Raw genomic sequence first — 26,994 nt, forward strand, 5'->3', positions numbered from 1 at the left:
TAAATTTGAATTTGAAAAGTGTTGTAACGTGAACACTTATTGTTATAATAATTATCCATTATCTTTTAATAAATTAATTAACTTATTTTCATTCCTTAATTTTTTTCATTTGAATATATTCTTGTCATAAAAATATCTTTCCTAAACACTTTCTTTCACTAACTGTAGGCCTAACTTACATTATTTTATTTATTCATTTAAAATTATACCCATGAACTAATTTATTGAACAATATTGGGATGTGTATCTGTGTGTTGCACTATCGGTGAGCATGTATCCAACCCAACGCAATCTTATAGATTGATTTTCCAATCTTAGGAATTTAGAGAATACGACATTCGACGAAGTCCGGTGATAATTATGAAATGGTAGAACGGAAACAAGGAAATATGGAACTGAAGCGTTGCGAATTCCCCCCCCCCCCGAAATGACAGAAGCTATTTTAGTGAAACGTATTTGATCTTTGAATACCAGAATACTGCTTGGTGCTGAGACTCTTCCAAAATTATCCATACAGTTTATTCAACATCTGCTGAGAATATACATTTTTAGAACTATACCGATGTTCACATAGATATGTGCCAAAGATTAATGTACATTCCGTTGACACCAGGGGGAGAGGGGGGGGGGGTTATAACATTCCAGTCCATCTTCTTTAACTATTTTAATGTGCCATTATGTTTTGACAATTTGACACTTTTGCTCTAAACTTCTAAATAGCAAGTGCTTAACGTAATTGCTTATCTGTGATTTATTGGGAAACAAAATCACAATATTTGCTATAGATACTATAATTAAACAATGTTTGAGCTCTAGGCATGCAGAAGAAAATGATTCCTACAAAAATGAAGTGATATCGAGGGTAGACGAGTGGGTTTGAAGCGGGCGCTGTTCATATCGTCACCATTGCTGAACGCGATGAAAGAAGACAAAGTGGGTAATGCCTCCGAAGACTGGTCCACGATCCATTTGGGAACAAATCGCATTTTGCTTATCTTCTAAAAAATAAAATAAAATGTATATTTTCATTTGCGGTTCAAATTAATTATAACAATACTAATATAAATTTTGGATGATCGCAAGCCTTTATTTTTTAGTATAGGCCCAATTGTTTTCAAATTTTAGCCAATCGTACGATTGATATGACGTCATACCGAATGATATTCAATTCCCTTTTATTCTAGTACGAATGGTAGCATAGTCGGATGTTTGAACAAAAAGTATTCATACGATGATTTAGAACTTTACATAGTAAGATATTTCATGTTTCAATATTCGCATCATATTTACTAACTTGTATTTCAAAATCGGATTGCAGCCCATGATGAGAGATTAAACGAAAAGGAAGGACAATATGACAAGCGAAAAAAAAAGATATCTCTCAAAACTGTTTTACGATTGGAATGAGCAAGATATATATATATATAGAGAGAGAGAGAAACCGAGAAGGTTAGTATTAGAATGAAAGGTGACATTTACTTGAATTCAGTGTACCTTCGACTCGTGGTGAAAGAAAAATATCCATACACCCACCCATGTTACTGGAAAGGATATTGCACAGACCCCAAGACCTTGGAGCGTGCTCGGTTTAAATCATTCATGTTCCAATGACCCCTGTTATTTTCAGGGTGGTAACCAAAGTGATGTATAACCAACAATATTAAAGAAAGAGAGAGAGAGAGAGAGAGAGGGAGGGAGAATGGAGGAGGGGAGAGGGGGATATGGAGTTAGAAATGGAAACAATTATTCAAGAAACCACCCAACTCGATCGTACCCTAAATAACACGCAGACACAATACAAATCTCAAGACTGTAAATTTATACTGAATAACAACCCCCTTGTCCGAACGATAACGAGCCCCTCGTAAATTTAGCAACTTTTATGAAAGAAAACAGGATAATTCAAAACAAATCAAGATGCCTACCTCGATCCCACATGTGCTTTTATTGCATAATAACTGCAAGCGACTTGGGGTGAGCAACGACAGTCATTGGAAATTTGATTAAAAACTGAAGAAAAGAAAAAGGCTTGTTTACATTTGTCGTTAGATCGAGATTAACAATTTGATGGTCAATTAAGGGGACTATATTCGAGCCCAATCACTACACAGTTATGTGTGAGGTGGTTTTATTCAAAACAAGTCATGAAGAGGGAGAGAGAGACAGAGACAGAGGGAAAGAGAAGGTGTGGGGGTAGATATATGGAAGGCCGACAAAGAACATTTTAAATTTCGCGTTCATTCACCAACATAATTACGATATATCCTGTGCAACATTTGACACCTAAATGTTGATAGCCATTTATTATCAACATTCAAAAGAAAATCGTATAATCATTTATTAGCCCCAAAAAATGTGGTGAGGTAACTGTACATGGTAATTGACTATTTCCGTAGGACACATACATTTTACCCAATTGATACATTTATATTGAAAACACGGAAATCTCTTGAAAAGGGGATTGAATTAAAGACTTGTTAAGGTGATTTTATTGAATTAAGGTAATTTAGTTGAGGGCATTATCTTCATGAGAGCCACGTTACATGCTTTATTTCCTCCAAAGTGTAATTCATATTGAAAAATATCATCATCTATTGGGATTGAAATTTAAAAATAAGTATTAAAAAAATGACATATAGCTCTTATGCAAACTAAAAAAAAGAAACTACACATTTTTGGCACATCTACACCAAAAATTTGTTAGATATACTCTAATCATTATTAAAACATATTTCTTTTTGTAATGAATGACAAGTTCTTGTTGTTGGTGCTAAAGCAATTTGTAATGCAAATGAGGACGATCATCTCTCATCTGAGCAGCATACGGCAGGCGATTGCTGGAAAGATTGACGATGATATCAGGAGCGACGACCACCAATAATCGACGGCCATAGGCTGGTCACGTGCAGGAGAATTCAACCAATGAGCGCCCGAGTCCCGCAAAAGGGTTTTTCAACAGAAACGTCTGTCAGCTAAGTGATTTTGTACGTTTGGTCTTGCCTGTGCGCGCGGTGTGAGAAGAGTGGAGGGACCAACCCCCTCCCTATACATAACCCACGATTCACTGTACGTGCTAAACTGTATTTTCAATACACTCGACGCATTGAGGTGAATGTGTGTGTATATAATATTGTCCGACCCAATGAGCCTGTTGTATATGTGTTTTGTGGTGGAAAGTATAGAAAACGGACCCGCTTGAGCGAAGGCGCTGTCACTTTCGAGGGTGATGCTCATGGGTTAAGTAGGCCGGTAGATGCGGGGCTAGATTGTCGGAGCATCTCGCACGGAACCACCTGAGCACCCGGACAATTTTTTGCATTATCTCCCTCTGCCATCTCCATCTCGCTCTCCGCCACCATCACTACCACTTTCCTCATCAGTCTGATGTCAGATCGCCAAACAACCACTCCAGCGATAGCATCTCCCCTTCACCAGTAATTGGCTACTTGTTGGTGAAGAGGCTTCACTTCAATCGGATTTAACCCACCACCTCTCGGTCTAAACATCGTAAGACTTTTACTTTTCATCCTCGGTGTCTTCGTCATCCCTGATCGGTCGCTGGTCGGCTGCCGTACCGTAGACCAGACAGACTTGAGCCGCTCCGTAAAGGAGAAGAATTAGGGGATCCAATGCTCATCAACTCTCTCCCCCCTCCTGTCGCACACCCATCTAAACTGGAGTCAGAAAACACAGTTTCGTCTTTGGATCTAAGGAGATTTTTACCATTCGCCGCCATGGAAGAAATCACGAAACGTAAGTCTGTTTTTTTTTCTTTCACCCGCTTCCACTGGTCCACTCGCACCAATATCTGTTCACTCTTAATTCCTCGTTGCAAAATATCCTGCCTTTGATTTCTCTCCAAATCTTAAAACTTCTACCAACATACACTGACCATGTTGAAAGGTACGATCTTGCATGGACCTGTCAGAGTAGTAGGTCCATGGTTCTTGTAAAAAAAATTTTTTCGAGATGTAACGTAAATGGACAAATATAAACTGTAGTGCTCAATTTTCAAGCATAATGCTTCTTCAGCAAAATTAATAGAAAACGGGATGTTAGCGTCACTCATAGCAGAGTCGTGTATGGTTATTTCTTGGAGATAGTTTAATTCAGTATATGATAGTTAAATTGATATTGTTGACTTGGCGCGTGTGGCGAACAGTTGAATAGAAAAATAGACTTAGAGTTTTGCAATTTGAATATCATTCATCATTTGTCATCTTTAGACCAATATATTTAATAACCAAATGAAATTCTAAAAGAAGAAATGATAGCTTAAAGAGGTGCTAAGGATGAGCCCCAAAGCTGCATGCTATTTTATGAATATACCATTATGTTTTTAATTTCACCTTAAGTGGAAGTGATAAAATAAAACGATGTTTCATTAAGTGAAATAACTACATGATTCTCAGTGTGTCATACTGCAAACATAATGATCTTCAACGGAACTATGATTATAAATTAGATTTTTCATTTCCAGACAATACGAAGTAAGATCAGTAAAAAAAAAATATATATATTATATATATATAATGATGGCGTCGGTCATCATGACACGGGCATTATTTGATATTTCATATCGTGCTCATCTATTCTGTTTGTACAAGAGAACATCGATTACTGAGGTAGATAAATCGAGAGCAGAGGGCTCAGAACACTGCAAGAGTGCATCATCTTATTATCATAATCATGATAATGAACTTACTTTATGACAATGGTGGAGCGAAGCGTGATAAAACGGCCATTAAAATGCATTTTTACGACAGCTCTGCATGTTACTGACTCACGAACTCCTCAAAATTGTGGGAGTGCATTGTTTATTTTAAATTTTCATTTTACTATATACAAAATGCAAAAGTAATGCAGAACTATGTCAAGTCCTTTCCATATTTTGCGATTTGGTTTATTTTTTTATTGATTTTTGTTGTAGAAACAGCATGTTTTATTAGGTAACCGCGTGAATGTTGAACATTAAAATGTTGCATATACTAACGCCTTATAATTAATATGACATGAATCCTTTAGAGTAATAATAATAATAATAATAATCCACATTTATATAGCGCTTAACACACCGAAACGACGTCTCTAAGCGCTTTACAGATATATTATTACCCCGATCAATCTTCAAAATTCCCTCTCAAATAATAGTCATATAATTGTTTCATTCGTCTTCATTGACTTGAAAAGCTATATCTCAATAACAAAAATAAATTTGCATAGATGCATATATACCTATATGTCAAAAGTGCTTTATTTTCGTATTTAATTTCAAGTCCCAAACAACAGAAACTGAAAAAAATTGAACTTACAAAAAGCATGAAGTTTTAAAATGGAAAATGCGAAATTATGCACATGTAGCTTTCTATTAAGCTCAGACCAAATTTATGACAATGATTTTTAACGGCTTCACAAATGTACCACAGACTTTCATAGATTTTTTAGTATTCTTATCTACCATCTTCGAAATTTGATGTAAGAGGAATATAATATTGAGATTAAGATATAACAATGAATCAATAATGTTCTCTTTCTTCGGTTGTCAAGTGTCAAAAATGTTGCAAGTCGAGAGCAAACTTTGCCATAACTAACTATCTAGAAGTACACAAAACAACCTCAAACTGTCCTTACTTATTGCTAAAACAAGTTTGAAAGTCCAAATCAAACATTAGTCCAACCGCGGTTTTAATATCAATGATACATGCTTGGTACTTAAACATAATTTCAGACAATTGCTTTCTTAATATGATGTTTTTTTACTCACAAAACCCGAGGCCTGAATCTCTCTCATTCGATCACCTCTATTTTCTTCTTTTTAGTGAACTGCAAGCCGCGGCGGGCCTCGTTGTGTGTAGGCTGCGGAGGAAGCATACAGGACCAGTACATCTTGCGGGTTGCACCGGACCTAGAGTGGCACGCAGCTTGCCTCAGGTGCGCCGACTGTAGTACTTATCTCGACGAGACGTGTACATGCTTCGTAAGGGACGGCAAACCCTACTGCAAACGGGACTATCTCAGGTGGGTTAAGTAAACACTCTACCATCGAAGAAAGTCAAATGTATCAAATGAATCATCTATTAATGTATGATTATTGATCTTTGGGAATTGTGGACACGTTTTGATGTTCACGTTTCTGCTGATAAAGTTGACCTAAGTATTTGAATTAGTGACAACTTATGCTTGTTGAAATTTTGATCCTCCTCGTATTGGTTATGTAGGCATAGTGTTAAAACTCTTGAGGAACGCCATATTTTTCTCCTCGCTTCCCTTAAAGTTTCTGTTTATTTCAGTATACTGAAATATCGCACATTTTACCAACAACACATTGTTTGGTGTTTTCATGAAATATTTTAGTCTAATGACAATTATATCTCAACAATACTTGATACCATTCTCTCGGCATAGTAAACGTAGTCTTTAACTAAACGTGTATGCATATATATTAACCCTTAAGCTCGCACTCGAAACGAGATCAACCACAAATAGCAAACAAACAAAAAACATGAAAACAATTACATTTTGTCTCAAAGGCTTTTAATATCGACGAGTGTCTTGTGGCAGAAATACTTCAAACCCGCATTTTTAGCAAAAATATCACTGTCGACAATCGTGACAGTGATTTATGGAAACATTTGAGCATTCCAAGACAAAGTACACATTGTATTTATTGTGAAAAGAAGTGAAAACGTAATTTATAAACTGCTGTAAACTTTCATCTTATTTTCACTTTTTCATAATTTCATGCCATAATTACTAATGTTAAGTGTTATCATGGTAATCATATTCGATTTTTTTAATTATTCATTTAACTCAAAACTATGATACACCAATCAAACCCGATACATTACTGTATTTCAATTGAATGGTAAAAATATCAATGGTAAACCTACCAACTTCTTAAAATAATTAAGATGATGATGATAATATTAATCAAAACCACATTAAAGTTCGATAATAAAGTACAGACTACCCACGAATATGACGAATGGCGTCACGAAGTATGCATATTGCTATTTCATGAGAGCTTACCAAATACTCCGATATTCACTAATACGCAAAATGAAATTGTATCAGTGATGTTACATGCATTTGTCGGAGCATGCACGATGAAAAATGGGTGTTGAATATATAAAGGAACAATAATTATTGCATTTACCACAACCAATACTATGCTTGATTTGTGAAAGGTGTAAGTATGATTTGCCACACCGCCATTTTGTAGTAACATAGACAGGTGTATGAGAAAATTGGGTCTCTTCAATCACTTACATCAGCATAAGATAGAACTGCTATCAAAACATGTGGACATCGGTGATTTGATCCCCACCCAAATCGGACACCCCAAATATTAATCGCGAGATGAGGGGGTAAGATGGGGACAAGAGTGGAGCCCACTTCCACCAACCGTGTGTATTTCTACCGTTGTCCCAGGATGACAGATTGGGTCATTGGTTTATCATCACACACGCACAGCCGCCAAATTAGACTTTCTGTGTCCTTCGTATGTGGCGCTCATTAGTTTTTTGGGGGGTTTTCCGCCACGTAATAAAGTACATCGTCATATAATTGTGAGTGTGTGTGTGTAAGGGTGGGTGTGTATGTGTACAGTACCACCCGTTGGACGACAGACGACCAGCGGGTCGCGTACAACTCCACCCCCCAATATATACCCTTTGACTTGGCTAAAAATCGAACAGATGTATAGCGCGCTTATCGGGTTTGGGCCATTGGTTATTGTGTGTTCTGTAGGGTAAGAAGAGGCGAGTTTGGCAGCATACGGGGGACATGGATAGCGACAGTTGGCAAAATAAAGAGCAGGAGGGGGCAAACATACACCACATACACGCGCTCCAAGGGAAAGTGATGTGTGGGGGAAGAGCCGATAAAAAAATGCTAATTTAATCTGGCCCTGTGGTATGCAAAGATGATTTCAATTAAAATTGTCACTTTAATACTCGTACATCCTTATTTCAAGAGGAAAATGTAATTTGTATTTTTGTATTAACATGTAACAAAAAACTTATTGACGATAGAATATATTCTATTTTATGTCAATACCCATTCAGAACTTGCTGAATTGTGTTCCAAAGTGTATTATGAAAAATATATATGATCTTATATCTTCTTGTTTCTTAATTAGAACTTAAACTATACGAATGCCTGCTTTCGAGTATTTTCAAGAAAACGTCAGATAAGACCAATTGGTTACGTGTTTTTATGCATGTCAGATCATTCAGAGACCTTATTGATCGATTCATTTTCATACCATTTTATGAAGGGATCAATGATTGACTTCATGCACATTTGAAAATTTGATAATTTTAAATCACATTTTGGGTCATTACTAGTTCGAACAGGACTAAGATTCGGTCAGTCTTGTATCTTTTTATATGCATGCATAATAGTGACACGCATAAAACGATACATACCCCGTAAATTGACTTTCGTCCACCTTTTGCACAACCATGTCCATTTCATAATTATCTTTTTCTACGAATTCAAAGCTAAATGATAGTAGTTGCAGTAAAACACTTATTTCGTGAGAAAGTCTGTAAAACAAAGGTTAAGTATGACTATATCATCGTGGATCTAGATCTGGTACAGTTACATAAACTGAGCTTTGTGAAATCATAAAATATAAGCTGAAATACGATCACACTGAAGATCGCCAACACAGATAGGCACACGTGGGACAGTGTATTATTATTGCTTGAATAAAGACCCGACGGAAGTGACCGAATCCGCGCTTATTTTGCTTATTTCTCAGCAATTACACAATTTCTTCCAGAATCCTTTGGCACATATTTTTTATTCATACAAACAGACACTTGGGTGGTCATTATATTAGATTCTGTAAAAAGTCATTTTGAGATCGTTACCAGAACTGGAATTTATCTTTAAGAGTAGGCCAAACTACAACAGTTACCTATCGGTCATGTCGGTATCCTCTTCTACCTCGTTGGTATCGCACATATCGGATGCATATAATTATAGGGTACTTGCCGTTTTCTCTCCATAACCAGTCAAGTGTTGTTGACAAAACCCCTTGCTTTATTTCTCTCTTTTATTCAGTGCATGCTATCCGCGTCTCGACAAGTCCTTTTGTACCACACATGGCCCAGAGATGACTCAACCGAAATCTTGAAGTCGTTTTCAAGTGCCCCCCCCCAAGAAAATCTACCTGAAAATACCAAAACAAAAATGAAGTTATAAAAAGTTGTTTTCTTGATGAGAAGATTGCATCTTACCATTCATATTCCTTCAGCAATTCTAGTCTGAGGCTGAACTACGCAGGTTTTAGTGTAATGGACACCGTTGCTATCATATTGAACATGTAGGTTTAATTAATGTCATTAGGTATAGTTTGATAAAATGTATTGTCAGGAAGAAATGGGCGGCGTCTACCCAATCAATAGTGATGACTCCCTCATGTATTAAAATATGAGACATATAGTTATCAAAGCATACACTAAAACATGATAAAACTAGGTAAGAGAGTCATAATTTAAATAGACAATTTGTTCTGAATCGGATCCATTTTTTGGATGATTGTTTGTTATTCCCCTGTAATCAGCGTGTAGTCAATGGCTGCAATTTTCACACTACATACTTGATATTAACCCGCTCTTCAGAATTACTCCACTGACAATTCATTGAATTTTTTTATTTATTGGTTTGTTTAATTTCTTTCTCAATTTTCAACATAGGCATACAAATCAGATACAGAGAAATAAAATCGGTTATAAACAAAATAAAATGAACAAAATAATGAGTTTACAGTGGTAAATGTGTAATACCAATACAAACGAAATACAATGAACTCAATCATTTCTTAATTAAACAATTAAACATTTAAATGTTTTATTCATTAATGAATTAATTAATCAGAAAAATGGATTTCCGTTGCAAATGTCCATGGTAAATTTTCAAGAATCAGTCCACCCACATCACCATTTCCCTTGAAATAATACACATAATGCATACCGATTAAATTATTCAATATTTCCGATTGACACAAGTTGATTGATCCTTTACAAATCAAGGTTAAACAGGTTGGCGCCTATGCAGATGTATCATATTTATACTGTTAATTTCACTATGAAATTGTCAAATTTCTGCTTATGGATTTCATCCCTGGGTCATACAATAACCTTGTTCGTTGGAGAACGTTGTGAAGCTGCATAGGTTTTTAATCGAGAGGATTTAAAGGAATGCCAAGGTTAATATACTGCCAGTGAACCTGATTAAGAAATGTAAAGCTTCTACGCACTGCGACTAATTAATTAGTCCACCTGGTATCGAATTGTCCTCCTGGGTTTTTTTTTTCTGAAGAGAATTTGATTAGAAAGTGACTATCATTTCAAGGTGTAGTGAGAAATATTATTGTTGATAATAACTCAAGTCTATGGATGGGAGAATTTGATCATCCAACCGACGATTTTTGATAATGTATATGTCATGTATGTGGTGTTGCCTTTGTAGCTTATAATATCATTTTAATAATTCTGGAAATTGTATCCTACTAAAATATTCAATACTATGCAAAGTAATGGTTGATGACATTTAGGTCTTATACCTTTACCCCCACCATGTACCATGTCCACAATGCCTATTACCATGTCAAAATCAAAATCAATTTTCAGATGTTTCCATCGGAGCCATTCCTCGAGTCAGAATTACAATTCTTCATTCTTTTATGAAATGTAGTGATTAACCTGATAGTGTTTAAGAATGAATAGCAGCTATTGAAAATTCTACATCGAGTGCATGACACCGTTTCTTGCTCAGCTCGCAAGATGAACAAATTGTGTGTTTTTACCAACTCCCTTAACAATTAACCTTCAATATCTTGCACTTCTGCTTTTACTCTATGACCTTTAACCTCTTAATTCGAGGGATGTCCTTCTTTCACTCTGTCTCCGGATTTCACATGGTGATGTGGAAAGTAGCTCGCAATGGCGGCCCATATACATTGTAACAATCTAATCAGAGCAACCTCGATAAAAAACCCACAAACTACTCAATAGAAAGAAGGACTTGTGGGACGGAGCTGTGACCTAAAAACGAGCTACAATAATGGCAAGCGTTTTGTGCATAAATAGCTCGAGTATTTGTTTAGCCGAATTGCCGAGAAAGGCGAGCGGGCCGGAGTCCCGGGAGCGAGGGCGCTGAACCCCGCTCGATCCATTGATACACGGGCTTTCCTCTCTTCTATAATGTACGGAGATTCCTCAATGGGATGATTTCGTGACGTGAGCACGGGCTGGGCGCATATATTCTCCTAGCCCGCGATAAGTCACGGAGATTTTGAGCTCCGGTGAAAAGGCCTACGTGATTTTCATAGAATAAAAAGAAGGCAAATGTTGACCGGGTATTCCTCCGACTTCTAACAGGCAGGAACAGCAGGGGAGGCGTGAAAGAAATTCATTTGATTTTCTGTCCCCCTACTGTCTGGCTCTCCTTTCAGTCATCTTTTCCCTTTATCGTTTCCATGGTGAGAGGTAATCCAGGCGAGTTGGATTGATTAGCCCATGTGGAACACGGAGGGAGCGAGTCAAAATCTTCTTCAAGTAGGACTCCTTTCCTCTTCCCTTTCCTTCAGCTAAACACACACGAAGAAAATCGTTACCCGCGCTAACTTACAAGCAGACGACAGAAAATTAAACCTCGCGCGCAAAATGGTCTGTACAAGCCTAGGGTGATACACCGGGATGTAATAAGCGCGTGAATACCTCACAAAGCCGATCAATGCCTTATCCGTGTCTTCTTCCTCATCCATCCCTTCTATTTCCTCTTCTACATCTTGTTCTCTTTCATCCTTCATCTCATGGGAGACGTTTGCTTGGATGCGAACATGGCTTACCTTCTCATTACCAAGGCGATAAGTGGATATTCGCCGCTTGATTTCAATTCGCGGCAATCTAATTGCGTCCGATTGCAGGCGATCGGCGTGGCAACCCAATCTCTCACCTAGCTGACAATGCCAAGACCTTGCTAATTAACTCACCTGTATGGCTGTATGAATCCCATCTAGTCTTCTACTTCCAGACCCTTCATTTAAAAAAGTAATTATTCCGCCAAAATTGCTGCTTTGTACCGTCTTCTTTAAAAGAATGAATTACGCTACTTCCAGGTCATTGCATTCCATTTGTTTCACCGGTAAATTCAACGTCCAAGAACAAGCTCATTTCCTGGTGTGCCGTACAAAACTGCTCGCCAAAAATTGGTTGTGTACTATAATTCTATCAATTTGAAAGGTATTCTTATTTCACGGACATTTGGTAGGTCCATGCTTCTATCAAATATTTTGTGTGTTTTTTTATTTTAGTAAAACATTTGTCTTAGAACCACAGCTTTATGCATACATCTTTTCCTTCTCGAAAAAAATACGTAAAATCTTCGAAAAGATATTTTAGTGACAGAGCGAAGCGAATGACCATTTTATTTAAAAAAAAATTAAAAAACAAATATGCTCACCATTGGGCTACTCTTTGTAAAATTTTGAAATAAAAAGGTAGGGTTTCAACCTCCGCAGGGCCATGCTAAGTATATTAATAAAAATCAAATTTTAAGATGATCAATGTGATATATCAGCCTTGTAACATTCCAATTTCCATTTAAAAAGTACCAAGCTTATGCATTATTTATGAGTAGTAAAGGTGTGCATATTTACCAAATTCTATTGAATATTTATTCATGATAAGGCAGATAACATTAAACATACCCCACTACATGTATATCCCTTTTACTTCATTAGCGTGGATTGCTTTTTCCCTTGACTGACTTGAAATGTAAATTTGCAAGCCCTTTGTACCTATTCCTTTGGCAATAAATTAAATTTCCTCGAAATACACCACCCAACCATGGTGAAACCGTCATCACCATGCAAACTGCCAGCCGCTGAATAAAACAAACCCCCGAAAATGTAATGTCTGATATCATCGTTCCATAAAATGTGTATACCCAATCATGAAGTTGCAAACAAATGAAACAATATCACCCAATTCAAAAGGCTCTGTGTTTGTAATTATACCTCACACGCCCCGTTTATAATTAACCCCCTATTGTCTGGCAACTTCATTCATCGGCACTTGAATGTAGAGCGATAGTGCGAAAATTAGTTCCGAGTAAATTTTTGTCAAGGACGGACATACGTTTATAATGTATGTCTATGCGATTTATCAATAACGCTCGTAATAATTGATCGTATGTTATTTCCAAACCGTATTACGATCGTCATATACGTCATTAGGAATTATGCCAAGTGCTATCTCATTTTGTAAATGGTCATTGTATATTCATGGACTAGTCCTGGGGCTTGCATGGTTAATTTCTAACACTTCTAGATATCCAAGCTCCATTGAAGACATGCAACGCCGGGGCAAGCTCTTTCGAATTTATTGTGTGGGTGTGTGAGTGCGTGTAACTGTTGCAACAATAAGAAAGTATTAATTCACAACCAATGCCGATATATCTATCTTCTTATTCAAATCATCAAGACTGAAAGCAGTAGATATGTGTGTGTTTGTGGTCGATGGGTGTGTGCATGTATATATATTTTAAAGGGGGGGGGCAGAGGTGCATGCGTAAATGCATGTACCCCTTTTCCATATTATATATAAACTATTATCATAAAAGGTTTCATTTCTTCCTGTTTGATTAATTGATATGGCTTTATCGATGTTTAGTTTGAGATCCAATTTAAAAAAATCATGGAATTTTTTTACTTTTTCGTTAAAATCTCTGTCAAGAATCCACCCCAAGTTGTCAGTGTTAATTGAATTACCGTTTATACCTCATTCAATATCCTTATGTTTATTACATAGATGACGTGAATTGGTAAAGCCGAGGTAGATTCTATGTATGTTGGTGGGAAAATAGTATCGTTGCTTATTCGCTAACAATTCTCTTCAATTCAATATTCATACACACTAAGAAATTTTTGAACCCTAAATGAACATTTGTACCAAACTTTAAGGGTGTAATCTTACACCTTAGGTGGAAAAGGTGCAAAAATGCACCTTTCTTTTTTTATTTGCACCAAGAAATTCTCGTTTGCTCCCTAAAAGGTGCACATTTGAACCTTTTGAGGTGCATCGTAATACTTGACATTAAAAATGGTTCTAATTTGAACCCTTATTACATGGTTCTTTTCTGCACCCTATAGGGTGCTTACTATAACTAATTGCACCCTTAAAGGTGCACAAATGAGCAAAATAACACTGATAAACACTCCTTGGTGTACTGCTATTATACCAATCCCTAGGGTTCAAATTTGAACCCCATATTTATTAGTGTGTAGGTAATTCCTATTGGTGATTAGAAAGGAATGACTGTGTAGACCCAAGTCCTTCAATTTTTACATTTGATATTTTTCTTGTTGTTTTTTTACCGTAGGTTATTTGGTACAAAGTGTGCGAAGTGTGCTCAAGGATTCACCAAGAATGACTTCGTGATGCGAGCGCGGAATAAGATCTACCACATAGACTGTTTTCGTTGTGTGGCTTGCAGCAGACAGCTTATTCCTGGGGACGAGTTTGCGCTCAGAGAAGACGGTCTATTTTGCAAGGCAGACCATGAGGTGATGGAGAGGCCTGGGGACAGGGACCAAGCACCTAATGTCAACCATAGAAATTATATTAATGGTGAGTTTAGGCCGAATATAGAACTGACTATGATTGTTCTTCACATTGACTGAATTACCAAAGATGAAGAAAGAATATATCTTCTTAAAATCCTTATCAGGAAAATCTGGCGATTTACTTGCTATTACTGGGAGAGTTGGGTCACGTGACCTTGTGATGGTTTAATGAGTTACGCCTTATGCGCCATATTTCTATATTTGAACGTAAATATTGGAAAACAACACCCCCGTAGCTTTGGTGTCATAGCACATTCTGTTGATTTAATTGATTACCAAAAGATGATGTCAGTACTGATAATTGGAGACGTATATAAAACTTTTATGATATATCGTTGTAACATTATTTATAATTTTTAATTTCTAGAAGTAATTGTGCGTGTAATGTACCTTCGCTCGATTGACATAAAATCCAACGTGGAATCGTAAAAATAAGTCGTAATTATGGCTTCGTAGCAACCGAAATATTATTAAACAACCTTGAACTTCACTTACTAACAAATATCTTGATCCGAAGTAGATCACGTGATATGGGAGGTTCCCCAATCTGAAATAGAACTAGAACAAAAATGTAGTCAAATTGCGATTTTGAAACATATCAAGTATCTGCATTTGACAGTTAACACCGATAAACACGGTATTAGATACCCCGCTTGGATGCAGGAATCCTTAATTTTCTGGTCAATTTGGACTCTAAAGGATGAAACCTAATAATAGCCAATACAAACAGAATCTGGGTAGTACTTCCAAAGATGCGTCATCTCGCTATCTCCCAAATTGTATTCATATTCAGATTCATTGCGGGATGTCTTCGTTACCGTATTTTCTTTAGCACGAAACGGGGGAAACGGGACGACGCGTTTAGATTTCAGCCATTCGTTCGTCAAAATAGGGCTTAAATTGAAAGGGAATTGCAATTTTTTTACATTATTATTTCGATGCAATAGTTTATGATTCAATGTCACCAACTTCACGATCCGAAATCCTTCTCCTCTCTGTCCTAACCCCTTCTGCTTTCATTATTCATGTAAATATGTGTTATGGGTGGAGGCAAATGTTGAGGATTTTTATTTTTTCTACGTTTGAGCCCCTATCTCTCTTTGTCTCCTTCTATCTTCCCCTAAATGTATTTTAAGGGTACAATTATATATGACCCTGTTACCTGTTCTTAAAATTTTCGAAGGCAGATCAACCATTTAACATGTCAAACTATAGATCTTTTAAAAGATGAACTACGAAGAAAATGAATATAAAAATAAATAACTAAATGAATTCATAAATGAATATGTAGAGCACATATATAGTTCATATTTGTTAAGTTTACAAATTGATACGAAAATGAAATTATGGTAATCAATAAAAACATTAAATTTCTCAATTACGATAGGCTTTTGTCCAGTATTCCGCTTCTGTCAATATCATGAGCCGTAATCATATTAATAGCTCTTACTCTGAATTTTATTTTGAGTGAAGCCTTGATTTATGGTAGTGCTACTATATGTCCAATCTTTATACGGTATATCTAGTTTGTTCTAAGCCTTCTTCGTTGTCTATTCACGCTCCAGCGCTAGGCCGATCGATGTGCTGAAAGTATCAACTGTCAAAAATGATGTCAATTATTTTGACTATCGATATTCAAGCAACATAATCAGTGCCCCGTCTTACAAACTCTGTGGAAATCCATCAGGTTCATAATTTTTCTTGCAGGAAATTTGCAAAATGTCCTTTGTAAACAAAGGCGAACACATCAAATTGCCAAGAAAACAATGAATTTATGAAAATACATCATATAATCTAAAAAAATATCTTGAACAAACATACATTTTAGATGTTGATGTTGCTGGCCGTCCATAATTGTGGTTGATCGGATCTATTGCAACTCTTTGTAAGACAGGGCCCAGGACATCAGTAAGTAAAAAAACGGTGTTCTGAGCAGGGAATGGTGTATCCCGTGCGGGTCGATGTTGAATTTTTCACAGTACCCATCGTTCGATGACGGCCTTTAAAATCATCATTGAGCACATCCCTAGCCTACTCGTCCACGCTGTGTTCAGTGGATAGAAATAGGAGAGAGATGTTATTACAAAATCGAGTTTGGCGCCCTGTGGGTATGCATGCTTCACTCGAATGAATCGAGAGATTCGTCGAGTAGTGACGTTTTCCAAGTCCTCCTGAGTCAGTGACAACAACCAAATTAGGGTTCTCTTTAAAGTTAAAGATTGCGTCCATTCCTGGTTAAATGATTCATCCGTAGAACAAATCGCAACCATTGAGAAAATAGATGTTTTCAGTAATGTAGATGTCATGTTAGATGTTCAAACATGGTTGTCCACGGTCATTATGACTTGACTCAGCAATAATGGAATTACATTACTATTATTCAGCTCACATAGAATTAGGTTTATGGGATAACGCATAATTATGACCCGAATGTTGATTGAAATTCCTAAAACGAACATGACGAATGCTCAGTATAATTTTGAATAATTAGAATATTCAAAACATTCCTATCAAATTATTCCACAACGATCTTCTTTTCTTTAATTGAAGAAAGATTAAAGTTCCCTTTACATCTTTCACTAGCTCTTTAAACTTACCTTCTGCCGTTTCCCCCATCCCCGTCTTCATGCCCTCTCCCGAGTTTAGTCATCCCCTCAGCACAGGGCCTCGTGTTCACCTTCCCCCTCGCTCGTGCCGACATCATGCACGAGCTCCTTGACGATTTTGGCTTGGGGCAGGACTGTGGTCGACAGCATGTGGAGTAGGGTATATCCTAGGTCGTCATCGTAGGTCGTGGACTCGCGAGTGAACAAAGGAATAATTTGTTTTACAGAATAGAATCCTTGTGTTCATTGTGCTAGAGTTGTCTTAATAACTTGATTTGAAACAATTTAACCCACAACAATTTGACTTTATAAATGCCGATGATGAAGATGGAGAAAGAGGAGATATAGGAATTAACAAATTCTTGTCTGAAAAAGAATAATAAGTCATAACAGTAGTATTGAGCTAAAAGTAATACAAGGCGTGCATTTAACATGTCCACGATCATGACGATGTTTAGTACAATCGTAATACTATGTTAGACGTCATGTGGACTGCCCGATTGCGAAACTTATACGGGAATAGCCACCATCATTTGATCCGATTTAATTTTGTTTGATTCATTTATTGAATTAAAGTTAAATATTAGACTTTCAACCTTTTACATCACCACCAAATAATAATTCGATTTGACATCGAACAATAATTCTCATTCTTTTAAATAATTGGATCTTCTACAAAAGCCCCGAAATACAATGCTAATACATATTGAAGTTATCATAGATTCATGCGGCCGTTTCGATGCTTTTTCACGTAAACCTTTGCTTCCATTCGTCACATGACTTACTCACGGCGAACAGCCTTCTCATATCCTCCCATTCCGCCTCTCAATATTTTTCCCGTTCTCCCATTCCCACTCTATTTGAAAAATCATTTTACTCCTTGATTGACATGAGAGTGGGTCGTCTGAAAAGTAAGACACGACACCCAGACAACACAACAAATCGAGACATAATAATCGGTGGTTTCATTCAAGCGACATTTCATAGTCCTGCTGCCACCTGGGGGCCCTTACACACAGTCCTTGCGGCCGGCATTTTCGGCGTAGTGTTACCTCGTCGAGCCGCTGTGTTCATGAACGTGCGGGCGACAGTATCCTGCTGCACACAACTTGCACAGATTGATTTCACCGAGCGCGAGTTGAACGGCTGTCGTTCATTGTTACCATTCAAACGGCTTCAAAGGGGGAAAATAGACTGAATTTGCAAGCAGGGAAAAAAGTCCAGCTTAAACGAACAGACTGCTTCTCTGCTTCTCAATCAAAATACACCAGCTCATAAGTGAAATCATTCCCACTGCGCCTAATATCTTTCCAATATTATATCGTACACCTCGAAGATACATGCCTTCCGGGTATGAGCCCGTCTTCACCATCCCAGCCTTCATTGATTTATCTTTCTTTTGCTTTTGCATCCTCGCGAATACCATATCACATTCCTCCCGAGGAAATTCGAGGATGATTATGGAATCGGTGATTTTTGTCCAAATGAATGAACGCATTTATCCTATATTTCTCTCAGTATCAATGGCGGGAATGGTATATAAAATTACGACTCCTTACATAGACATGACTTGCTCTTACATTTCCTTCGAAAATGTTCATATATCTTGAGTGAATTTGTCATACTTTCGAAGAGTCAATGTCCTTGCGCTGTGGAATCCCCCTATTCCCATGTATATAAAAGTACCAAACTATTTGTCATAATGTTTTTATCATGCATTGCAAACCATAACCATCGGAACATCTGAGATCACAACCAAAATTCAGAGGTAATCATTAAAATGCTGCTCAATGCTGATTCGGCAACGCAACAATCAATCGACATTGTGCATGCAGGCAAGGCTAATAAAACATGTACTGTATCTTGAAGGTCATGTGAACTTATAAACGAGTACATTTGCATTAACAGAAAAAGAAATCTACGATAATGGCGATGGACTCGACAGGTATCGATTATATGATATACTGGTGAAGAAAACAGAGAGAATAGTGTAAACTGTATCTCTTTATCTCAAAATTGTTAGGGATTTCCCCCTCAATTGTCACATTCGTATGAGTATATAAAATTCCCCCTCAACTTATGTAGATAGACGCTCAATTACGGCTGAAGTATCCACCAATCTTGCAACCAGAATTGATGAAAGGAATGAAAAGGACAGTTTTCACGCGGTAATTCTCACATCCATTTGTAAATGTCAGTTCGGATCTTTACGTTATGTCAGTTTCAAGTGACGCGAGAAAAGGCAGAATCAGCTTGTGACTCGTGGAATCGTGAAAACGCAGCATTAAGTGTGGAGCTATTGGTTTGATATTGGGGACTATATGACTTGCAAAAATACATGCACCGATACTGGTAAATTAAACAATTTGGTATTTCAAAGAATCGAAATCGACATTGCGGTTCTCGGTATCTACAGTCATCTGGCATTCGTTTTTTTTTTTACTAGTACATTCGGTCAAAAGATGCCATTAAATGATAAATAATGTAAAATTACTGAATATATTCAAACTTTATTTTTGTATGCCTATCTGATTAGATATTACAAAAGCAAGAAAAATAATAAATTTGGCTCCTTGCCATTTCAAAAGTTTGTTGTTTCGGGCATGTCCTCTCATTCAAATTTCATTAAGTGTGTAATAGAAAAAAAAAAAAAAACTATATATTATTTATATACAATATGAAGTAATATAATATTCTTATTATATATTTTGGCTGTTTTTTCTGCAACAGTAAGAGAGTACACTGTGTCTACATCTACATGAGATGATAAAACGCTTAACTTTTTTATTGTTGGCGCCGCATACAATCTGACGACGACCACTTGGTTATTTCCCCTTTCACACTCATCCACATGCATACCCCATTAGGGCACAAATACCCTCTTACACACACACACACACACAGCATACACACCCTCCCCCACTCACACACATACATCCACTACGAAATCCCAAAGAAATACACATTTACACACACGACTGCACGTCACATCCCTCTTTAGTACTTTTATCTCACCCACCCTTTATTCCCTCTCTCTCTCTTGCTCTCTTCGTCTCTCTCTCTTCGTCTTTCTCTCTCCGTCTTTCCCTCTCCTCTCTGTGTATAAGCACACGCCATCTTCTAGTCGCCTTCTTTCTCTCTTTTTCTTGAATTCTCTTTATATCATGCTCGATTATTGTTGCTTTGCTTATTTTCAAGTACTTTTAATTTCCTAATTAAGCCTACTCTCATAAGCATTGTACTAAACTCTCACTCCATTTAACCTTTCCTCTGTGACTGTCTTTCTCTGCTCAAATTAAGTCTTAGAATGGTAAACTCTCTCTTTCCATTCTCGGTATTTTTCATTTGCCTTCTTCCCCCCCCCCCTCACTCTCCCTCCCTCCCTCTCTCTCCCTCCCTCCCTCTCTCTGTGACTATGCACTTCATCTTCCGCATGTGAACATTGTTAGCCTATCCCTTCTATGTCTTATTTTCTCGCTTTCATTTTCCCTTTATCAGCGTCTCCATATGCCCCTCTCATGCTTTCGTTCACAGTATCTATATCCCTTCCATTCTGTCTCCTTCCCGATTCCACCATCGTCACCACCATCGCCACACCACAGCTCTCCATCCACCTATAAAGCTCATCGCGATTAGCTCCCATCTCATGCTTCACATCTGCCTGTAAACGATGGGGCGGTTTTTCCTCGCTACCTTAATGCATATACAACAAACCAAATTAAATCTAACGTAAACAGCGAAAAGTGAGCTTTTCATCCGACGTCCCATTGGGCGCATTATGGTTTACGTGAGCACAGCTCAATCATAAATTTTCCCGCCATTTCCACATCTCATGCATGTATCTTCCCCAACCGATGAAGCCATTGAAACATTTTATTTATCTTGCATCTCTGTCTCTTTCACTCCATCATCTACGACCATCTCGCTCTATTCATATATCTTTTTACCCCTTCCCCTTATCTATCTCTCCCTTCTTTCCAAAATATTTCCCTTGTATTTTCTATGAACAACCGATTTCCTGTAGTATTCTTGAGTTTTAGTTGATGTTGTGCTTTGTAACCATATAACATGCTCCTTTATTTATACCAATATCCTCCATACTAGTTGACTTTCACCATACACTCATATAATGGACCCGTCTTGTCATAATGTTTGCACGACATCTCCCTTCTCTGTACGCCGACTCACGGAAAGTATGAAATATTTATTTGAATATTGAATGTTCTGCGCCGACAAGCTCTTTCGTATCTAGTCACACATCTCTTATCACCACGTTCCATCTCTCAATAATCATTGTTATTGTCAGTGTTTCCTCTTCTTCCTCTTCATTTCCACCTCTCTCTCTCTGTCCCTTTCTATCCATCGTTCTTTCTCCTCTTGCCCTAGCCCTTCCCATAAAAGCGAGATGAGCACGCATGCAGGTAGGCGTGAAATCATTTTTCAGCTTGAAATTTTCCAATTAATTCTACCAGCGCGATCCGTGAAATCTAGTGCTTATGGGGTCATTAAAGATTCATGCACTCATCCCAGGCCCGGGCATCTTCTTTCCACTCTCGACTCAATGGCACGGAGGCGAGACGCGCTTCGATGTCAAAGCTACCGGCGATATATAACAAGCGTCACATGTGAAATTTGTCTAATCGTGTTTTGTTTGCCGTGTTTGCGTAGATATAAGAACTAGAGAAAACATTGTGTCTTGTTGCTTTACCCACGGTGAGCGAAAGACAAGAGGAAAAACATACCCAAAACTAACAGACAAAGATACGTTGCACTGGGTCATCAGGACAAATATTGAATCTCCATTAACTATATATTCCCTAGAAGATAGATGAAGAATAATTTTTGTTGATTCCGACAAGAATACTATAAAAACAATGTAAATATATATCCTTGGATGAAGGATTGATTTAAAATTTTAAAGTTTAACAGAGTGCATTTTGCCTTGTTTATAAGATTTCGATATTGATTCCCCCAACATGGTCTAAGAATATCTATATTCCCTGGAAAATAGATGAAGATTTTTGTTGTTGATTCCGACAAGAATACTATACCAGTATATATAAAGGATTGATTTAAAGAGTGACAGAATGCATTTTGCTTGCAAACGAGAGTAGGTGATTATCATTATTAACATGTCTTTACTATCATAAGCTGAGTTTAGTTTCAATCACGAGTATAATGTGTTAACCCACAAACTTTGCGTTGTCGCCATGCTATTTAGCACCACTCTTGTGCTTTGGTCGATATGTTTTGTTGCTAGGTTTGCATGGATATGATTATGATCTCCCAATCCGCCTCGATTTTCTCCCCATGTCCAAATGTCTCGAGTGTATACACTACTTGTTTACGGGGCGTGTATGAATTATGATATAGCGTGACCGATGATGCAGAACGTCGTCGCTTTGCGAAGATGAGACTGGTGATAATAAGTAGCTTCAATTCGCGCTCTACTTGCCAACCGCGAAAGAGCCGGGGTTCATGCTACGGAACACGTAACCGTTTGGGGAATACGGGGAATACTCTCATTTGTTTCGTGTGAAAGTACTTTAGGCAGCCTGTTGTAAAATTGATGGCTTTATTGCAAAAACCTGTTGCTTATCCCAGCGCCCTAATCAAACCCACTGTTATTCGAAGTCTGTAAGATATGTCAATATCTTGGCGAACAACTGGTAGGAATGGATGAGGAATGGTAATGTAAAGATGAAATGCTCATTTTTTTCATTTTTATTGAATAGGCCCAATGGAACAATTTGATTCTTTCGATATTGTTTCCTAAAATAAAAATTAGTGTAGGCCAGTATTTTTTTTGTTATTCAATGTGAATAGGGAACGCTTGCTAGACAATCCTCAGACACTCCGCAGAAAGAACTGGTGCTACAAGAACGAGATCCTCACATGTCCTTCTTTCCAGGAACTGTCAGGGCATGGAATGCTCTTCCATCCAGCTCCATCAATGCCTGAAATCCAACAGCCTTCCGTCAAAGCTTGACGGAAGGCAGAAGCTAAACCGCCAATACTTTTCACTTGCACCTTGTAAATGTGCACACTGTACCTGAACCCAGCTACTCACACACGTTGCACCAATCATATCTGCAAGAATCTTCCAACTTGAAGGAGGCAGATCAACCCAGAAGAAGAAGAAGAAGAAAACTAGAACTGCAATCGTTTCATTACGATGTGCATGCATTGACGTGTCTGATTTAGAGGTCAAGTCCACCTCATAAAAATGTTGATTTGAATCAATAGGGAAAAATCAGACAAGCACAATGCTGAAAATTTCATCAAAATCGGATGTAAAAAAAGAAAGTAATGACATTTCAAAGTTTCGCTTATTTTTAACAAAATAGTTATATGAACGAGCCAGTTACATCCAAATGAGAGAGATGATGATGTCACTCACTCAAAATGGCGCATGCACTGTCATGCATGGATGATTTTAGAAAATGAAATAAGAGGTACACAATAATGCATCATGGACAACATGTCTACCAAATCGGAATGAATTTGGATGAGGAGCGGAGGCAGGGGAGGACTAACAAAAATTACATGTTAATCAAAGTGGATTTTGGTACATTGTGCCCTCTATAGGAAGTTACATTCTCGAGTCAAACAGATTTCGTCCATTTTTAGACCAAATGGCCGCTCAACAAAGAGAGAGAAGGGAGAGAAAGACACAGAGAGAGTGATATGAATAAGCATACACATTTCCCTGACAGTTCATTAACGTAACTCAGTGTAAAGTATACGTATCAGAACGATGTGCATGCATAATACGTTATGCCATAGACATTGTATACAATTCTGTTATTGATAATGTGTGCATTCTGAGTAGTATACCATTTGTTCAGATTGGCTTATCTTGAAATTTTCTGTTGTAACCTATGTCATATTTGGTATCACTGGAAAGAGCATTCCAATGCAGTGACATTGATACCACTTTTTTTTGTGCGCAGGCAATAGACCGGAAGTAAATGCCATATAAAGAAAGACATTAAAAATGAAGGTTTTGCACAATAATTTCAAGCTGACGTCAGATTTTTGTCGGTTTCTGTTACAAAAGGTTGGCGAACGGTTGAAGTATATATCAATACTCATATCTGCCAAGTTAGAAAGGATAAACTTCAATAATAAGGAAATAAGAGCATGTTGAAGTTGTGCTGGCATTATAGTGCATTTTTGCGTATTTTGCTGATTTTCGGGAGCATTTTTCAGATATTTCGTCAGTGGTAAGGTATATATTTTTCTAAATGGCATGAAAGGGCATATCTTGAACACCCTAAATCTAAAAAAGGGTACGGGTTTGGCCATGCATGACGCAACGAGGAGCATTCAAAGGTAAGCGTTTTTGAAACTTTAGAGGGCGCTATTTCAATACCGGAAGGTCAATGATGCGTGAAAAATGACTCGTATGTATGATATGTTGCCAGTATTCATTCCTAAATATATGAGCTCGAATTGCAAAAAAAACAGAAAGTTATGGCCATTTTACGATTTTTTGACTTTACATTTCAATAAATATGAAGTTTTTTAAGGAAGGCTATTTCGGATTTGAATTTAGGGCATGAAGCAGGCATTTTTAAGGTCAGGTTATACGTCGCAAATGATGAAGCAACTCTTTGACTATCTATAGCCATTTGTTAGAAGTCTGTAGCATGCAGGATGCGGGAGTTAGGACGAGATTAGTAATGGTATGCAAATGGACTTGAAATTTACAAAATGGCGCCTTGATGGTCATGCATGAGTGATTTTGGAAAATGGAAGACGAGGTGCACAACTAAGGATGCTGGACAACATGTCTACAAAGTTTGGATGAATTTGGATGAGGGACGGAGCCAGGGTAGAGCTAACAAAAACCATGTGTTAAACAAATGGGATTTGGTGGAAGAAGAAGAAGAAGAAGACGACGGAATAGGAATACGGAACAAGAACAATGCATTGTCGCCATTGGGCGTCAATGCAAAGAAGAAGAATTTGATACTTGGTTGGGCATTTTCCGTAGAAAATACTACTTCTACCTCTCCTTCTAGAACAAAAAATACAGTTGCTTCTTCTGCTCTCTGCGATTCCCGTGATCTTTCTCTACTGTTCCTATTGCAACAAGAACTGCTGCTAGTACTTCTACTATCATGAAAATTGCCTTAATGTTTTATTAGTTAAATAATGTATTAATTAATATATTTATTTATTCGTTTATTTCAGTAAAGTAAGAAAATCATCTTGGTTTTCTGAGCCCTTATCTTTAATGGAAAAGCTAGAAAAAAAATTGATGAATGGCTATAGAGAACTGCAACTGTGGCTGAGCTTTCTCTTCGCAACATGCAACAATTTCTCGTCATCAGGTAGTTCTTCAATCGCTTTTCATTTCGACAAGCATCCACGATGCCGTCCATTCCCTTTCCTTTCCTGTCCATGCCAACCAGATTTCTATAGCATATCAAGACTTTTCAGGATTGTCGTTGAACGTCAGATTTTTCTGTGGATTTGGAACACAGACTGTGACCTCCGTTTTGTGTCGAACTGAAAAGAATGAATCGGTGGCCATAGGAAATAGTCATCATGGTCACGGCGGAGTAGGTGGATGAAGAGTTACACGAAAATCATTTTTTACAATTATAGTAAGGTAGAGAGGATGGAGAATGAGGATATAAAGATATAGGAGGGGAGAGTGAGGATATATAGATAGAGGGGGGGGGGGTTAGGATATATAGATAGAGGAGGGGAGAGTGAGAGAAAGAGATAATGGAGCGTTAGGGAAAGGAGATTAAACTTTATGGAGGGCATAGTTTTGTAGGTATTAAGAAGAAAATTATGCATTGAACAGCGCGGACTTCGGGTATTATAAGGAAATGTTATTACGAAGCAGTGAGATGAAATGGGATGAAATTCTTGATAAATGAAACATGATGATAGAGAAAGACAAAGTAATGCAACAGTGAAAACATTCATTAAACCATACTTTTAAATCATTCAGCAGATATCATGAAGCAACTGTCAGATTTCTTTTTTTCTAAAAATATGCGTGGAAAAGTGATATTGAATACACGAAAACATAGAAGAAAAGATTTTTGTTTTTGCATGATTGGTTCTTTTGAAAACGCAAAAGGTTACTTATCCTACCCAAGATTTCATTCAAGATTTATTGAAGAATTTCATCCTACTCGGAATTATTTATGACATGATTGGATGCTTGTCATGCTTATTGATTTTTAAAACGAAAAATATGAACATGATTAGAGTATTTTTTATAAGCAATATGGTTTCATTGAGAGGTCACGTGATCACATCCAGGTCAGGTGACTATTTATTGGTAGGGTCGAAAGAACTCTCAACCAATAAACATACAATCATTGTGTAAATCAGTCCCAATCTATGCGATGCATAGATTTATGAAAAACCTGAATGGATTTCATGACTGGCCGATTATCTCCACATGCGTTTTGTATTCCAAACTTTTCATGAATCCGAGATTGGTCGAGAAGTAGGGCACTTTTTATCTCTCTTCTGTATTTAGCATCGTTCATATCTTCTCTTCTTTTATTGCATTCCTTCCAACCCCCCTTTCCAATGTAAAAATCGCCATTGATGACGTATCGTTTGTGAGAGCGAACTGCAGGCCCTATTTGAAGTCCGTAATCATCGGATGTAATGTTGGTTCCATCGACGACAAAGTCGGATCCAATATTGAGTTGATTTAGTGGAGAAATTAGATTATGCCGAACAGAGTTGCCCAAATTAGTGTTGAGATAT

General features: G+C 37.4%; 1 protein-coding gene across 1 annotated transcript; it reads left to right on the top strand.

Moving 5' to 3' along the window:
• Window positions 1–2,978: 2,978 nt before the first annotated feature.
• LOC135154238 (insulin gene enhancer protein ISL-1-like) lies at window positions 2,979–19,888 on the top strand. The gene is made up of 3 exons (XM_064099790.1): window positions 2,979–3,753; window positions 5,820–6,018; window positions 14,398–19,888. Exons 1-3 carry the CDS (start codon window positions 3,630–3,632, stop codon window positions 14,696–14,698), a joined length of 624 nt encoding a protein of 207 aa, XP_063955860.1. The 5' UTR covers window positions 2,979–3,629; the 3' UTR covers window positions 14,699–19,888.
• The last annotated feature ends 7,106 nt before the right edge of the window (window positions 19,889–26,994 follow it).

Source organism: Lytechinus pictus, chromosome 5, assembly GCF_037042905.1.
Source record: "Lytechinus pictus isolate F3 Inbred chromosome 5, Lp3.0, whole genome shotgun sequence".
Taxonomy (NCBI): domain Eukaryota; kingdom Metazoa; phylum Echinodermata; class Echinoidea; order Temnopleuroida; family Toxopneustidae; genus Lytechinus; species Lytechinus pictus.

Coding starts and splice junctions, on each gene's coding strand:
- LOC135154238 (XM_064099790.1), top strand. CDS start 3,630: ATGCTCATCAACTCTCTCCCCCCTCCTGTCGCACACCCATCTAAACTG. Junction 3,754..5,819: donor CATGGAAGAAATCACGAAAC/GTAAGTCTGTTT, acceptor TCTTCTTTTTAG/TGAACTGCAAGCCGCGGCGG. Junction 6,019..14,397: donor TGCAAACGGGACTATCTCAG/GTGGGTTAAGTA, acceptor TTTTTACCGTAG/GTTATTTGGTACAAAGTGTG.